General features: G+C 34.4%; 2 protein-coding genes and 1 long non-coding RNA gene across 3 annotated transcripts; all 3 read right to left on the bottom strand.

Annotated features, from left to right (window-relative positions):
- Nucleotides 1-1,042: 1,042 nt before the first annotated feature.
- LOC132614138 (small ribosomal subunit protein eS17) lies at nt 1,043-3,071 on the bottom strand. The gene is made up of 2 exons (XM_060328510.1): nt 2,917-3,071; nt 1,043-1,687 (listed from the first exon to the last, which is right to left on the bottom strand). The coding sequence occupies exon 2, from the start codon at nt 1,658-1,660 to the stop codon at nt 1,223-1,225; it is 438 nt and encodes a 145-aa protein (XP_060184493.1). The 5' UTR covers nt 1,661-1,687; nt 2,917-3,071; the 3' UTR covers nt 1,043-1,222.
- A 1,322-nt stretch (nt 3,072-4,393) lies between these two features.
- Nucleotides 4,394-11,598, bottom strand: LOC132615596 (pentatricopeptide repeat-containing protein At5g04780, mitochondrial). The gene is made up of 2 exons (XM_060330207.1): nt 9,217-11,598; nt 4,394-5,633 (listed from the first exon to the last, which is right to left on the bottom strand). Exon 1 carries the CDS (start codon nt 11,483-11,485, stop codon nt 9,608-9,610), a length of 1,878 nt encoding a protein of 625 aa, XP_060186190.1. The 5' UTR covers nt 11,486-11,598; the 3' UTR covers nt 4,394-5,633; nt 9,217-9,607.
- A 1,366-nt stretch (nt 11,599-12,964) lies between these two features.
- On the bottom strand, nt 12,965-15,808 carry LOC132614549 (uncharacterized). Its single transcript, XR_009572337.1, has 3 exons — nt 15,601-15,808; nt 15,020-15,076; nt 12,965-13,897 (listed from the first exon to the last, which is right to left on the bottom strand). It is a non-coding gene; the product is annotated as an uncharacterized LOC132614549 (long non-coding RNA).
- Nucleotides 15,809-18,007: the final 2,199 nt, after the last annotated feature.

Genomic DNA, 18,007 nt, shown 5'->3' with positions numbered 1-18,007 from the left:
TCAAATTGGAAAAAAGGGACAAGTTTAGGGTCTGCATATGCATTAAGCCAAAAATAAATAGCAAGGGTCTAACTTTCGTAAAAATTATCTATGATATCAATTTACTTCAAACGTAATTACAAATCATTTTTAAGTATGTTGTTTCATAATATTTGGAATTAGTAACAAAAATAAAATATAGCCTTTTGTATGTATAATGTAAACATTTAATTACATGTCGATGAAAATCAGTTAAATCCTAGTTATAATATGGTGTTTAGATATCTGAAAAAAAGGTATTTTGTGCATTTTATGCACTTTGGTGTTTTCTTCGGATGATATTTTGATATGATATTTTACACGGCACCAAATGATGTTGCAATGGAATTTAACCACTTGAAGCTAAGGTATGGTATCCATTGTCCGTCCTTAGCCTTCCTTCCTGCTCTCTTTTTTTTTTTTTTTTTGATGGAACTTCGTATTTCTTGTCTTTATCTTTCATTTTTGATAATCCCATAAATTTAAACAATTTTTTCTTGGCACTGAACCGCTTTCAGTATTAAGAGAGGGCTTGGATGAGAGTACAATGACTAGGTCGGAAAATCAATCATTGCATTAGCAACACAAGGTTGGACTAAACACCACAGGATGCACTACACTGATTCTTAAGAAATCCAATCGAGATCCACAGAAGATGTTATGAAAAAGATAATCCATCTCAAAATACCAGTAATATAATACTGAGTGCATGAAATTATAAGGCAAATGTCTGCTATTATACTCGAAACAGAAGCCAACCTTTCTTGGGATACATATCCTACCAACAAATCAAGAAATGCTGAAAGCACATCTGACATTTCCTATGCATGCTCGAAAGAGCAAATATGCCCCTTGTAAGTCAATGCTTTCAGTTTTTCAGTTGTAAGCCATAAAACTTAAAGCCACCAATAAACAAAAATTATAAAGGAAAAGAATGACCAACTACCACTTCATGAAGGTGGCGATCGACAAAATATAAGAATGAGAATGCACCATGTAACACTCTCCAGCAGCAGGTGTGTAATTAAGGAAATAACTTGCGTGCATTTAGAACCAAGATTCAAGAGTTCACCATCATCTCTCAAAAACTAAATAACATGAACTTGGCCTCTTAACAATCCTTGAACAAAATTAGGGAGAACTAGAACATATAGTCTACCAAAAACTCACTTTAAATTTGTTCACAACATATTATATTCTAGTCTTAGTATTTCCTGCCGCCAAAACCACCAGCACCACGACCATAGGTTGGGAGAGCTGCAACTGCTTGTGGTTCTGCAGCCTGCTTGACAACACCAGGAAGGTCAGACATGCCAAGGGCTGAAAGCATGTCAAGGGTCTCCTTGTCGACCTCAATCAGATCGGTCTTAATTGCAGACTCATCAGGAACAAAGTCCATACGTCTCTCACGTTCCTCCTCTTGCAACTTCAGGGAGATGCCTCTAACGGGTCCCTTCTGAATACGCTTCATAAGGTGGGTGGAGAACCCAGCAATCTTGTTGCGGAGACGCTTTGAAGGAATGATGGCAACTTCCTCCAAGATCTTCTTGTTGGTGTGGAAATCCAAGGTCATCTTTGAGTAGTACCTCTCAATTACCTGTCTCGATGACTTCTTCACGGTCTTGGTGCGTACACGACCCATCCTTGCTGAAGCTTCCTAGTACGATACCTGTTGAATAAACCAAACAAGAATATTTACTGTCACAAGGTTCTTCATAGGAAGCTAGATGTTGTACTGGATTCTTGTGAATCAGTTAATCGCAAGGTACCAATTAAGACCCCCATCAAACATATCAATCCATCAACTACAATGCCTCAATCACAAACAAAGGGACAAGTAAATGAATCCTCTATAACCATGCGCTCTATTAGGGCTCAAATCAGTCCAAATATTACTACCTTTTTATAACAGCGATGTACAGGCCATCTTGAGCACACCCTCCAAAAACTACTTATAAATTATTGACTTTTAAAGCATATCAATCAAGTCTCTAACACATGAAGCATATATTGCACAATATGTCATCATTCAAAAAAAAAAAACAAGACCAACAGTTTACTCAAACAAACCAATTCAAAAGATTAAAAAAATATCCAACACGGGAACTCCTTGTCACGGGTTTTATTCAAATTCTTGTTAAACTGATTGAATTTCTGGAAAAGTTATCATCATAATGATATACTTCAGTTAATGAGATTCAGAGGACAATCCCAATTTACAGGACACGGCATCTTACTTCCTTAGACTAATGAGGTGAAACATTCTTAAAGCACAGATCTACCTAAAATTGTCAAGTAAACAAATCATATTAATAGACAAGATCCAGTATCTTTAATACAATTACACTGTTGGCCTTATCTTCTTTAGCAAGAGACTGCTTAACAGATTCAGAATGCAGATTTAACACAAACCATAGATTTAACTGTTCTAATCTCTAGTTGCTTAATATTACAAGCTTATTTATCAATCTTAATGCTACCATGAAAGAAGCCACTAGCAAGCTAATCAACAAACCCACCTTCAATCCCCTTCAAATAAAAAAATAAAAAAGTAAGTGCCAAGTTCAACATACCAAATTTCTAAGCGAATTCATTTAATTATATAATAGTACTAATTTAGCCTCAGTATTTGCCTAAAAACATACTCAGAAATAGAAGCACATAGTAGAATATCAAACAGTTTTTATAGCATAAACAAGAAACAATTGTAAAATGGAATAATTAGATCCAACAAAACAGATAATTAGAATACATTCATTGAGCATTCAACGTTGTGACAAAAACGATATAGAAAGAATTACAAGTTCCTTTTTTATAGTATATAGAATGAAAACAGTAAAAATGCAGATTCTGGTTACTAATTTTCAGGAAAATAAAGCAGAAAGAAAGAAAATTTACTTGAAGATTTGGAGATGCGGCAACTGAGCAAATGTATGGTTGGTTACAGCGGAAAAAATATAAGACAAGGCAACTGAAGGGGATTAGGGTTTTTAGTATCACTTGGATATAATGGGCCGACCCCCTTTTGGGCCACAATGGTTTTGGGCAGCTCCGGTATGTCCAAAAAAGGGCCAATTTGCAGGATTGTCCTTCGCTAGGGATGGTCTTTAATTTTTGTCCCTCAAATTGGTGGTCTTTAATTTTTGTCCTTCGCTAAAAATCTCTTGCTTTCGGATTCGAATCCCCGTTCAGTAAGGCAAAATTCTACCTTAAGACAAAGTTTTGAAGGCAAAATTCTGCCTTGCGAATCAAAACCTCTGCCTTGCGGAATTCCTTTTTTTTTTTTTTTTACTGAGTTAGGGTTCGAACCTAGAACTTCGGGGTATTAGGCGAAGGGAAAAAATTAAAGACCATCAATTTGAGGGACGAAAATTGAAGACCACCCCAAAAGAAGGACAATCCGCCCAAAAAAATGCCAAAAAACCTGCATAAATGGATTTTGATGATTTTAAAATAGGGGAAAGATCATGAAAGCCCATTCAAATAAAAAAAATTACCCATCCATACTCCCATTATTTTCATGCCCCCAGAAAAAATTAAAAATATTTACTCGAGATGCCCTCAGTTATGATACCAACATGGTATATAAATATACTGAGATGGTATCATGAAAGATGCTTCAGTCCTTCTCTTAATCTTCCATGATAACATCATGATATGTAAATATACTGAGGTGGTATCATGGAAGATACTTCAGTCCTTCTCTTAGTCCTTCATGATATACCATCATGATATATAAATATACCGAGACGGTATTATGAATAATCATGTTCATTTATTAGAAATGACACATTTTTTTCGAAAAAAACCTCTATGATACTATCGTGTTATATACATATACCGTGATGATATCATAAAGGACTGCTTCAGTTCTTCAATGAGACACTCCTCAGGACCATGGTACCATCATGCTATATAAATATACTAACATGGTATCATGGAAGACTATTTCAATCCTTCTATTAGTCCTCTGTGATACCATCATGATATATAAATATACTGCGACGGTATCACGAAGAGAAAGGGGTTTGGCCGAGGGGTATGCCGGGTAAATATTTTCAGTCGGTGGGAAATAAAAGCGAAAATAGTTTGAGAGGGGATATGAACGGGTAAATATTTTGTATCTTGGGGACAATTAGTGAAGTTTTCCTTTAAAACATTTAAATCTAATATTTTGGTAAAAACATAATTCAGGAAGAAATAGCACTTTGTGTTTGGTATATGATTGAGAATCGACAATATATTCAGAACATGACTTATTTTATTTATAAGAAAATTTAAAATATTTTTCGTCGGTTGATGGGAGTGAGAAATTTTTCGCGAAAAAACAAATGCCTTTAAAGATTGAAAATAATGCTAGCTAAAATGACGATGTTTTGATTAAGTATTGAAAATTAGTTATCAAAAGATATGGTGCAGCAGATGGGGGGCTGCTCCTCCCTTAAATAGAGGTATCTCGGGTTCGAGCCCTGTATATGGTTAAAAATCCTTGGTAGGGTACCGAACATCGAGTGGGAAACAAACAAAGCTAAGGATTCATATCGTTATAAAGGAAAATGATTTCCACCCTAAAAGTAAGTTTCCCTCTTTTTCATAAAACAAACAATTTTCTTGAACATATCTTTTGACAATTTAACACTAGAGAATGACGTGGTATCCAATAAACATTTTCTGAAATATATTTTCTTCATATCAAACACATCCAAAAATATTTCTATCGACTTTATTAATATCACTATACTTGTGTCTTTTCCACGGACGTATATGCGTGTGTGTATATATAAGATGATGTCCCTGTCACACACCTGAAGATATATTCAAGCATTGTAATGGAACACTTCAAAATTTATAACAAGGATTCCTGATCAAGAAAAGAAAAGAATGTTAAACACTAACATATAAAAATAAATTTCTAGTTTTTTGATAGTAACCCCTAAATTAAAGTTGAGTAATAGTTAGTGCATGAACAACTTATAATTTAAGTTTTTATGGGTTACGTTCATGACCTGAACTTAGTCCTGGAAAGAACCCCATCCATATAACTCCTCATCAGAAAATGGGCTATCTTATTACAGCCTCTAGTCACACTGAGGAGCAATGCATATAGCTTCTCTGAGCCAAAAAATAACAGCTAGAAGAGCTACTATCCTAATTCTCCATCATATCCTTTTGTTCCACTTGCTAATGTTTTGCCGATAATTTAACAAGCATCCAGTAAATGAAATGTCCTAAATTCAGGAGGTAAATGAGCTGTGCACCTTCGCGAGCCAACAATATTTCTTTATGTTCACCAACCAGGCTACCACCATTATCAGTCCAGTCACGCTATCAGTTCTTGTTCGATCCAAAAGTAACAATGATCCCTCCTGCTGGGTGTGGTCTGAGGTAAGTAATGTTATGATTCAACTTTCTCAATCTCCAAACTTTCCAACTGAAAGTAGTCAGAGATCAGCAGCTGCGCAGCAAAAAAGAATTTTCTTGGGCCTGGTTCCATTATCACGAAGTATACACTCTTGTTTTCCACAAGGACCATAAGATTCATGACTCGGTGATTCATCTATTGATCATATTATGGATAGCTTTCCTTTGGTGACACTGATTTGCCACCACTGACCCTGTGAAACAGGTATATGAGCACCTTTGGAATCTAGTAGAGTTCTATAATTAGTTTCCTTTTTTTTTTTTTTTTTTGAGAAGGTAACAGTGTCTATAATTAGTTTCCTAAGACTATAATTCTTTTTCTTAAGGAGAAAGAAAAGGGTAGTTTTGTTTGGGGGGGGGGGGGGGGGGGAGGGTGGTCATGATAAATGGACATATAACTAAACGTAAGAGTTCATGCAAGTAAAGGAAACGCCTAGATTCTGCCTCTCCATCAAATCCAAAGTTATTAAATAGGTACTACTACAAATGAAAATATATATAATCAAGTGGGATAGCCTAGTTTAGAAAAAACTTATACAAAGTGGATTATGTTGGTTAGTCTTCTGTGTTTCCTGATCAAGATGAAACTCCAAGACTATAGCTTTCTTTACAAAAAAAATCAGCTACTATGATCTTTTTTGTCTCTCGTGACTACCATAATTCTTTCACGTTTAGTTTAGTAAAACAAGGGTTGTTTTAAATCCCATTTATATAGTAGGAACTAACAAAAGAGAAAGCTCTCCTAGTGTATCACCTTAGGAAATGGGCCTAGGTCTTAATGGCCATACACTCACAGGAAAATGGAATTCAATTATAGTGGCATCATTTCTCTCTTCATAAGTTCATATATTTGCTTTCGTTAAAAGTTAAGTGCCAAAACAAACTACCCTGTGCCACACCAGGGTAATTATCCCAATTTTTTTCCTTCTTTTGGTTGTGTTTCATTCCTAATTTCTTTGAATATCTCTGTCATTTGCTGCTAAGAGGTATTACAAAAACTTCTACGCACAATGCAACAGGGAGGAATAGTCTTATTCCTTTAAAAAAAAAGGAAGAAGAAGAAGAAGATGTGTATCTATATGCAATCTCACTACATACAGTGTTCATGAGAAAGTTCGGAATTTCTTATGAGATTCAACTTAATCTAACAAAAGGCCGCATCTTGAGAATGGAGAGTGTGTTTGATTTTACAAAGTTGTGCACTAGAAACACAAAGGTCAGTGGAGAACTTAAGTGTTGGTTTTGCCTGTCTAACCCCCTAGAACCTCAGAAGGCAAATGCTTCCACTTTACCAGGCCGTCCAATGCAGACATTGGACCGATCATTTCTTTTCCTACGCACTAATACAACAAATAATAGCAATAACTGCTGCTACTTTTCCAAACATTAGCCATCTAAATAAGAAATATTTAAGTTTTTGATAAGTAATACTAATTGATATACCCCATTTAAAACGAGTTAAATTAGAGTATAACATATTGGAGATTCCTATATTGCTTGTTTTAAGGAGTCGCCACCTAATTGATTTTAAAGGTGAATTAGGACACCTAATTATTAACTAAGGTAAAGCTACCTAGATTTCCGTTAATGGTCTGCTTAATCAGTGTGATTCTAGGTAAGGGTTCTATGTTATCCTAAAGGGAAGGGGTTAGACATCCTTTAGAATCCGTTAATTACGGTTAACCGACCAAACTTAAGTTAATTTAATTAAGGCTAAATATAGTGTTTAAATTTTAACAAAAATGGCTTACAAATATTGCTAACGTTTTAAAAGGAAAATAATGTTAGTTAAAATAAGATTTGCAGAAAACATAATGATTTGTATAAAATAAGACTTTAATTGCCATTTTAAAATAAGACTTATAAATGTTGTTAAGGCTTTAAATAAAAGTAATAATGATGCTATTTAAAATAATACTTGTAGAAAATATAATGATTTGCGTAAAAAGAAGATTTTAAATGCTATTTAAAATGGAACTTGGACATATTGCTAAAGCCTTGAATGAAAGTGTAGTAATGTTATTGAAAATAAGACTTGCAAAAAATATAACAACTCACCTATAAATAATAGCCTTTTAGCAAATGCGAACTTTAGATAAAATTTATATTATATCAATATGGTGATGTAAAAATACCTAAACTTATTTTCTTAAAAATGTGATGGAAAGGGTATGAGTTTTCTTTCTCTTTTACTAACTTTATTTAACTGTATTTGACTTAAAAATATGTATGATTAGATGAATCTTGGAAACAAAGTTAATAAAATATACTTAAGTTACTATTTACATATTAGTGACGTTTTGAAATTTTTAAGATAGTAGTAATAAATCATGATTCCTTAGCTCGAAATATGTAGTCGTGCTTTTGAAAATCAATTATTCTAATGAAGACAAATACTATAAGTAAAATAAAAAGGATGAAACTTTTGGAATTAATCGTTAATTTTCCTTAAATTAACTACTCGTTATTAAAACTAATTCCCATACTAATCCCCTTATAATTCATCTAAGCTAAGTAAAACAACAATAAAACAAAGTGTTAGTCAACAACATAAGATTAAATGCACAAAATAAAATGGAGGAGTAAATATAGTTAAATGGGCTCAGCCCATTTTTTAGGGCTGCTATGATCAGATTGTTGTTGGGCTTCAGCCCAGTAATTTCATTGTATTGCTGTGGGCTATTGCTGCTATATGGGCTGGTCGATTTAGGTATTAAAATGGGCTCGTACGAATTGGGCTGATCGGATAAAAGATTTGTGGGTTGATTTTTTATGGAATTGGGTTGATGAATTAAAATGTAGGCTTCTAAATTTAAGTAAAAAACCTACTTTAATAAATTATATATTAACGGGTGCCAAAATATTATTTAATATAAAAGTATGTAATTATTGGTGCTCAGATAAAAAATAAAATTATATGATGTCGTAATAGCCGTGCAATAACATTTTGAAAGTCAACAGTAAATAAACGCTAACATTTAATTATGCGAAGATAAATGCGATGCGTGTGCATGATAATGATAATAATAATAATAATAATAATAGTAATAATAATAATAAATAATAATAATAGTAATATAATGGTAATAACGGTAATAATAACAATAGCTAGTGACTACAATAGAATAATGAAATGACGGTATTAATAAAAGCTAATAATTATAGTAAAAATATAAATAATTATTTTTTAAAAGTTACCAAAATATCAGAAGCGTAAATAAATATTTGGGGAAGACGGGACAAAATTGGGTGTCAACACTAATACAAAGAATAACCAAGTACTAAGTGCTGGTTCTTGAGTTCCCTTATAAGTAAAAAGAGGGGAATCCTCTGTATACAAAAAAAAAATTAAAAAATCACTATTTAAATGAGCTAGGTTATTCGGAAAAGAAAGCAAAACTGGCGTCAGCCAACTACCTAAATTTAGATCGGATAATCTAAGAATGAAAAGGATTCTCTGAAAGTAGAGAATAGTATCTTTGGTTTAAGGTATAACATGGGTTATACCGGTACTAATTTTTATACCACGTTTGGTATAAGGTATAGATTTATCCCGGGATTATTTTATACCTTGTACCAAACGTGGTATAAAAATTAGTGCTGGAATAACTCAACTTATACCTTCATAACCCACTTATACTGGTACTATTTTATACCATCTTTCAGATGGTATAAAATAATACCAACAGATGGTATAAATTAGTCCCGGAATTGTAATCCCGGGACTATTTTGACCTCAAACCAAACGACCACTAAGAGAAAACAAAAGTCACTCACCTAACATAATTGTTGGCAAAAGGAATGACAGATTGACAGTCAGCAAGAGCATTCTGACCCCTGGCTGGATATCATAAGAATTTAACTTCGCGGTGTTAGAAGATGTAGCTGGTGGCCTTTGCTCATCATCATTATGGGAAAGGCATTGCCCAGAGTCCAGCTTATTTACATAGTTTGTGATCACATCAAATGCTCAGAGGAAAAGTGGATTTTCACCAGCTTTTTGTTGTACAGCCATCATGTTGAGATAACAGGTAACAAACTTTTCCGTGATATAATGCCTCAAATTTTTTATATATGTTGAGGTCTAAACAAACCAGATTTGTAACTACTTTTTCCACCTTTCCAAACCAAACAAAAAGGGATCTTAAAACCCAAGCAGTTGCATTCTTTACCAAAATTCTCCACATGAACATGATCCATTAGTTAAATGATGAAAACGATTAACATCTCTTACAATTATTTCCCTCCCTGTTACTTTTGAAGCAAACTTCATAAAAGAATGACAGTCCCCACAGATCCTGAGGTTCTTCATAATTCTTATAGGAGCACTTGAAGGCAAACACATCAACCCATAAGTAAAAGCAAGCTTCTCACTATGATGCCTCAGAAGTTCATGTTTTCTGCTCACTTCCACATCGTGCAGGTCGTGTTCAGTTTCACCTTTGTAACCTAACTTCTCCATACCTACCAACAATTCATCCAATCTTGAATAAACCTCCATAATGCTTGGATGATTTCTCTCCCCGACCATGAATGTGTGAACCTTGTCTTTTATCTGTATCCAACTCTTGCCTCTTTCTTTCTTCGCTTCACTGTCTTTAAGAAGCTTTCTCGTTAAGGCAACATCGCCCCACCTTTTCTTGGAAGCATATATGTTTGAAAGCAAGACGTGGTTCCCAGCATTATTAGGCTCGAGCTCAAACAGATGTTTGGCAGCAATTTCAGCCACCTCAACATTTCCATGGACCCTACAAGAGGCCAAAACAGAACCCCACATGGAAGGAGTTGCAGCAAAAGGCATATCTTCTATTAAATCCTTAGCTTCTTCAACCAAGCCTTTTCTACCAAGAATGTCAACCATACATGAATAATGATATACATTGGGAGATAAGTTGTGTTCTCTCTTCATCTTGTCAAAATACATCCGCCCCTTGTCAACAAGACCCATATGACCACAAGCAGATAGCACAGAGACATAAGTCAACTCACTCGGATAAAATCCGGCTAACTGCATTTTCTCAAACAACGTCATAGCCTCTAAAGGCCGCGCATTTCTAGCCAAGCCAGAAATCATCGAATTCCATATCACATCATTCTTCACCTCAGCATTTGAAAAAACAATATAGGCTTCGTCAATACTTCCACACCTTGCATATAAGTCTACAAGAGAGGAACCCACATAAACATTGGCACCGAAACCAGTTTTCCATATTATCGCATGAACTTCATTCCCTTCTAACAAAGCAGCCATTGCAGCACAAGCAGATATAATCGAAGAAAGAGTAAATTGGTTATGCTCTATCCCCGATTTCTGTAATCTGTGAAAAAACATTATAGCCTCCTCATATAGCTCATTTTGGACATACCCTGCGACCATTGAACTCCAAGTAACATCATTCCTCTCAGGCATTGAATTAAAAACCCGAAAAGCATCCTTCATCAACCCACATTTCGCATAAACATCAAGCAAAGCAGTCGACACAAAAACATTCGATTCCAACGACACCTTAAGAGCAAAACCATGCAATTGTTTGCTTTCTAAAACAGCAAACTTTGCAGCACAAGCACAAAGAACACCTGAAACAGTAAACCCATTAAACTGATTCCCTTCTCTTTGCATTTGAACGAAAAGACGCAACGCTTCTTCTCCATCTCCGTTCTTGATATACGAACCCATCAGGGTGTTCCAAGAAACAACACTTCTTTGAGGCATTTCGTCGAACACCTTACGTGCTAAATCAACAAACCCGCATTTCGCGTACATATTGATGAGCATGTTTGTCGTCAATGTATCAGTTGCAAATCCGGACTTTATCATCTGACCATGCGCAGATTTTCCATTCATTGGGGTCTTTTCTTTTGCACATTCTTGTACTATGTCGTGTAAATATGGTAAAATATTTGAATCTTTGTTTTCACAAATGATGTCTACTTCTTCCTCAGCTTTGTCAAGTGTAGCATTGGCCACTGAGAATAAATTTCTGTTGTGAGAATAAATATATAGACTCAAAATCTTGCATCTTTGTAAGGCTTTCATTTCATGCATTTTACTCACAGTTGCTCAAAACACCTTGGAGTTCCAAAGTGTTTAAATAAACTCAACGATATTGTAAATACTCACTTACTTCAATTTATTTGTCCCGTTTCGACTAGGCACGGAGTTTAAAAAAATAAATAAACTTATCTTGTGATCTTAAACTAAAAAATATATTTAGGCCCCGTTTTTCCATAGATACCAAAAAACATTCACTTTTTTTTTTGAAATTCTGGAGTTGGAGTTGTGTTTGGTCATAGTTTTTTTGAAATTGTAGTTTTTGGTGAAATATAGTTGTAAAAAAGTGAAAAAAATTTGAAAAACAAGTTTTTTGAGTTTTTGGTATTCTGAAGTTGTATTCGGAATTTTCATGGCCAAACGCTGATTCCGGAAAAAAGTGAAAAAAAATTCCGGAATAAAGTGAATAATTCTTATGGCCAAACGAGGGCTTAATGTATCAAAATATCTCTAATATTGTGGTTTTAAATATGTCATATGAAAAGTTAGAATTAAAGAGTTGTTAAACGGGAAAATAGACATTCTTTTCTAAACAGACTAAAAAGGAAAGTAAGAGGAAAAAATTGAAACGGACGGACTACTTATTGGTCGAGGCCTTTAATGTCCTTATGGATTTAAATTACCTTTTTGTTTGTAGTTTTGAGATCATAATATTCCCTTTGTTTTCTAATAAATGGTGTTTTTTACTTTGAACGCACCTCTTAAGAATAATTACTCACTTCTTGAAAGTAAGAAGTGTTTTTACTAACTTACCCTTAATCAATTGTCTTGAAAAAGTAGATCTTTAATGGTTTTGTTATGTAAAACTCCATTCATTTTAATAAGGATAAAATTGGGAGAAAAAAATTAATGTATTGTTGATTTTTTGAAACAAAATGAAAAAGTAAAAACACCTTAGTAATTCAATAGGTAACAGGTTGAATACAAAATGAAGTCATATAAGTCTAGCATTATTTGTATACCACTGTTCTGAAATGAATTTTTTCCTATTTTTGGTTTGTAACTCTAAAATCATGATGATCTGACATGATTTGTGAGCAATCCATCAGAATAGTTAGGTTGAATATACCATGAAATCGTACAAGTATGTCATGCCTTGTTTGATTTCGCTTGTTGGGTTCTTTTGGGTGGATCACAACGGGGATTTGCACAAAAAAAAAAAAACTTTTGCATTGCTATTTAAATGTTGTCCTTAGTTTTGGCATTTGTGCGAAAATGACCTTCTTACGTTTAATAAAAAAACACTCACAGTAAAATACCCTTAAGTGGAGCAGCAGAAATGGCAATCGGGAGGTGTCACGCCCCAAACTATGGCCTAGGCGTAACACGACACTCGGTGCCTTGCTGCATGCGACCAAGCGAACCACATAGCTTGCTGAATCAATATGAGGCATGAGCTAATGCAGAATATGATATAAAACATGCATGGTGAGAGTAAAACATAATATTAAATAATTATAAGTCTGAAAATATATAATAAACGCTGAGCCAATACTGGCTATACGACTCTAAACATCTGACATGGCATAACTGAACTAATCTAGTCTATGAAACCTTTGACATGAGTCTGACTGCTAAACTGTTTACCGGGACAAGGCTCCCGACATACCTTAACTGCATAACTGAAATAAAAATAAATAGAGATAAAACCCCAAATGAGATGGGCTCACTAATAGCTGATACGTGCAAAGTCCTAACGAGCTGATCTGTCGTCCTGTAAATCTGCATCGTGACATGCAGGCCCCCAAGCAAAAAATGGGGACGTCAATACACTTGAATTGTACTGGTATGTAAAACAACTGAATGAAATAAATACGACACATGAAATAATTGAACTGAAACTGTAAGTTGTAAGCTGAACATAAACATGAGCATCATCTAACATTAAGGAATGTATAACTTGAACATGAATATATATATATATATATATATATATATTGGTACACCCCAACCTTGGGGGGTGTGGCCGGCACCCAGCACCCGAAGGGCCGAGCGAACCAACTGTGATATCTAAACTCTGTAATACGAATCATAGGCCGACAAGGCCGCTGAATAATAATTGTAAGAAGTATATCATGACAACTTGCAAGCAGAAAAGGCCCAACAACACATATATGCATAACTAGGGCCGACAAGGCCACAACCAAGAAAGATAACTAGTCAGAAGTCCGGCAAGGCCAAACACAACATATGTACACTGACTGATAGTCTGTAAGCTTCTAAGAGTACTACAATGCGTCAACTGGTCGGGACAGGGCCCCGACACACCCATAACCATATATGTATATATGCATGCATGTCTCCTACTCAATGACTTTGACAAACAACTCCGGAGAAGCGGAGTGTGACAATCACTGCTGGACTCTGGCATCCTACTGGGAGGCGCACCAATCTGTCTATCTGTACCTGTGGGCATGATCACAACGCACAAAAAGGGGCGTCAGTACGAAAGATGTATCGAGTATGTAAGGCGATAAGCATAAACATAACGTAAGCATAAGAGATACAGATAACATGGAAAGAGATGTAGAGACAACCTGAAACTCTGAACGAGGCCACTGAGGGCGACCATAACCATGACATAAATGTAAATGCATGCTCGTAAAATCATCTCTCACTGTGGAGGCACATCGTATCATATAATAATAAATCCCTTTGTGGGGTGAGCTCATCATCATAACATCATCTCTGCCCAACTGATCAGTGACAATGCACAACTACGTGTCTACCCAGCCGCCTATAACACGGCTCGGTAAAGAAAGAAATACATCTAGGTGCATTGCTACGTTCCTACCCGGCCGCCTACAACACGACTCGGTAAAGAAAGAAATCCGTCTATATATATATATATACAATGCAAGACTAACCTCAGAGGAGACATCATAGAAAGAGTCGGAGTGACCTATCGTCATTGTTCCCCCGACTATCATTATTGTAGCTACGTTCTTTATCTTTTCAATTCAAGAGACAACACATGTGGAGAATAGGAGATATACTTCAATAAGGATTATATAAGTGATAAAGATAGGCTCAACTGAATAAAATACCATTAGCTCAACTTCAACATGAAGAATAACATAGTGAACAACCTTTTTCCAAAAACGACAAGAAAGATACGAGGTGCGGGAAAGTATTACAACACAAGCCATATATAAATCAAGGAAACAACCTTCACCATTAGGGAGTGAATTCAACTCAACTTTAACGGGGAAAGTATCACGATGAACATTATACTTCTCTCGGTAAACAAGAAGGATAAGGAATGTGAGAAAGTGTTTCAATGTTAACTATTCATGAGAAGAAGTAAGGTTAATTATTTTGGAACACCCTCGATACATGTTTAACAGAAATGATAACCAAACGGAATATGGAAGCATGGAGATTTCTTTTATACAAGTCATATAGGAAGTAGAGATTAGCTCATTCATTCTTGGATATGATCGACACAAGTTAACAGGATAACGTTTCAAAAAGAAATGCATTTGAATTCTAGTCATGCCAAGAAAAGGAGAGAAAAGCCCTACATACCTTGTTGATGGAGTTATATACGTTTCCCGAGTCCTCGAATTCCTTACGAATGATTTCCTACATAATATGAACCATTTGAGATCAAAACCAATTCATAGCTTATAGGAATCTTCACGTAGACATTTAATTAAGCAACTCATGGGTGTGAATTCATAGACTCTTTCGTAGCTTAATTCCCCGCAAAAACGCTACCATATTCTACTTTTCTACTTCTCCTCTTCAACACGATCCCATCCATATCACCACAACTCCAAACAACACAACAAAAACCATATAAAACAGCCCAACCAAACAATACAGTTATACCCACACTGTTGTCAAGCAATCAAAGAGCGACAAGCTCCCGAGACTTTATACAATGGTGTACTCCAGACCCGACCTCCTTTTAACAACAAACAAGCTCCATACGAGCTACCAAACCCCCCAACCTCCAAATCACATAAAAACATCTCATAATCAGTTTACATAACTATCACAACCTAAACTCGCGGCTTCCTATCACCGTCCCATGAGTCCTTTATTGATAACATACTAGAAACACTTATTCAAACTTGTAGACGAATCTAGGAATGAGATCTTACCTCAATAAATGAAAGAAAATATAAATTTATACTCCTGATTTCTTAATTTTTTTGTTGAAATCTTGAACAATAACAAAACATGATAGTTGGCCGAGAGCTTTCACAAAGGAGTAGTCCAAAGTAACACGTTTCTGAGCATTGTTGCTCTTCAAAAATGAATTGTCCCAACTTGCTAAAAATTTTTGCTCTTCATAATAAATTGTCCCAATGGGAATTGTGGCTGCCAACAAATGAAGTAGAATATATTCTACTCCTTGCTAAAAAAAATGATAAGACCATCACATAAATGCCATGTGTCCCACTAAAGGCTATAGGCGGTGGGAGTATATCACTTTTGGATAAAATTGAACCTTTTTTTTAAAAACAAATGTTAGGTCAAAATTAACTTAATTACTAGTTAAGTTCTTTAACATAAAAGTACTCAATATATATATATACATATATGCACCTTATTACTACTATATAGAAAGGTGGGTTTGGGCACCTTTTGGTCGTCCACCCACCACTTTTTCATCGTCCGTTTGTGGGCCCAAAAAAATAATTGTGAGCCCACATATTTTAAACAACTACTAATATTTAAAAACAACTACTAATATTTAAAAAAAAAATTGTGGCCCACATATTTTAAACAACTATTAATATTTTTTTTTTAAATTGTGGGCCCCATATTAAACACCAACCAATAATAAAAAAAAAAGAGAAGAAAAAAAAGTGGAACTCACCACATCCAAACTCACGGGAAAAAAATGTGGATCACATATTAACAAAATCAAGCAATATTGAAAAAAATGAATCCCATATTAACAAAACAAACAATGTTAAAAAAAAGTGCTTAGAAAATCAGATAATTAAATCAATAATGATGGATTCATTGTCACATGCGTATCAACCCATTAGAGGGAGCAAATGAAATTATTGTACAACAACATACTTAAAATACAAAAATGCTTAGAAAATCAAACAATTAAATCAGTAATGATGAATTTATTGTCACATGCGTATCAACCCATTAGTGCGAGCAAATGAAATTATTGTACAACAACATACTTAAAATACTTATAAATATATCCGTTTTCCAATTTTTGAAAATTGAAAAAACAATTGTGGGCCCATATAGCCTGATGAATTCATTGTCACATGCGTATCAACCCGTTAGAGGGAACAAATGGAATTATTGTACAACAACATACTTAAAATACAAAAGTGCTTAGAAAATCACAATTAAATCAATAATGATGGATTTATTGTCACATGCGTATCAACCCATTAGTGGGAGCAAATGAAATTATTGTACAACAACATACTTAAAATACTTTTAAAAAAAAGTGCGGTCCCTATATTAAACACCAACCAATATTAAAAAATTCAAAAAAAAAAACACCAACCAATATTAAAAAATAAAAAAAACACCAACCAATATTTTTTTTTTTAAAAGGAAGTAAATAAAGTGGAACCCACCATCTCCAAACTCACGGGAAAAAAAAGGTGGACTCCATATTAACAAAATCAAGCAATATAAAAAAAAAAGTGAATCCCATATTAAAAAAACAAACAATGTCAAAAAAAAAGTGCAGACTTTGTATTCATAGCAAACACTAATATAATAAAGTTTTAGATACGGAGCACGAACCATAATGTTATATTAATCGTGTTTTGAACATAGTATCCCATATTGACAATATCAAGCAATATATAAAAAAAAAAAGTGAATCCCATATTAAAAAAACAAACAATGTCAAAAAAAAAGTGCAGACTTTGTATTCATAGCAAACACTAATATAATAAAGTTTTAGATACGGAGCACGAACCATAATGTTATATTAATCGTGTTTTGAACATTGTGTGTGTGTGTGTATATATATATATATATATATATTATGCATAAAAATAGTGCAAACTAATAATGTCCAAAAGGATGGGCCTCATACTAAACAACACCAAGCAATATATAAAAATAAAAAAAACTATATAAAGCATGGGTTTAAACCCATGCTTCGTCGTCCGTTGTCCCTTAAAAAGGGGGGGGGGGGGGGGCATACTAAATAACACCGAACAATAAAAAAAATGGAACTCACCATCTCCAAACTCATAGGAAAAAAAAGTGGACCCCATATTATCAAAATCAAGCAATATCAAAAAAAAAAAAAAAAAAAGTGAACCCCATATTAAAAAAAATATAATGTTAAAAAAAAGTGCAGACTTTATATTCGTAGCAAACACTAATATAATAAAGTTTTAGATACGGAGCACAAACTACAATGTTATAGTAATCGTGTTTTGAACATAGTATATGTATATATATTATATGCATAAAAATAGTACAAACTAATAATGTCCAAAAACAAAAGTGCACCCCATAAAGGGTGGACCCCATACTAAACGACATCAAGCAATATAAAAAAAAGTG

The sequence above is a fragment of the Lycium barbarum genome, chromosome 10 (genome assembly GCF_019175385.1).
Source record: "Lycium barbarum isolate Lr01 chromosome 10, ASM1917538v2, whole genome shotgun sequence".
NCBI classification, from domain to species: Eukaryota; Viridiplantae; Streptophyta; class Magnoliopsida; order Solanales; family Solanaceae; genus Lycium; species Lycium barbarum.
This window is presented reverse-complemented; position numbering and strand designations above follow the sequence as displayed.

What these genes read in the sequence shown, in the direction of transcription:
- LOC132615596 (XM_060330207.1), bottom strand. Translation starts at nt 11,485, where the DNA reads ATGCATGAAATGAAAGCCTTACAAAGATGCAAGATTTTGAGTCTATAT.
- LOC132614138 (XM_060328510.1), bottom strand. Translation starts at nt 1,660, where the DNA reads ATGGGTCGTGTACGCACCAAGACCGTGAAGAAGTCATCGAGACAGGTA.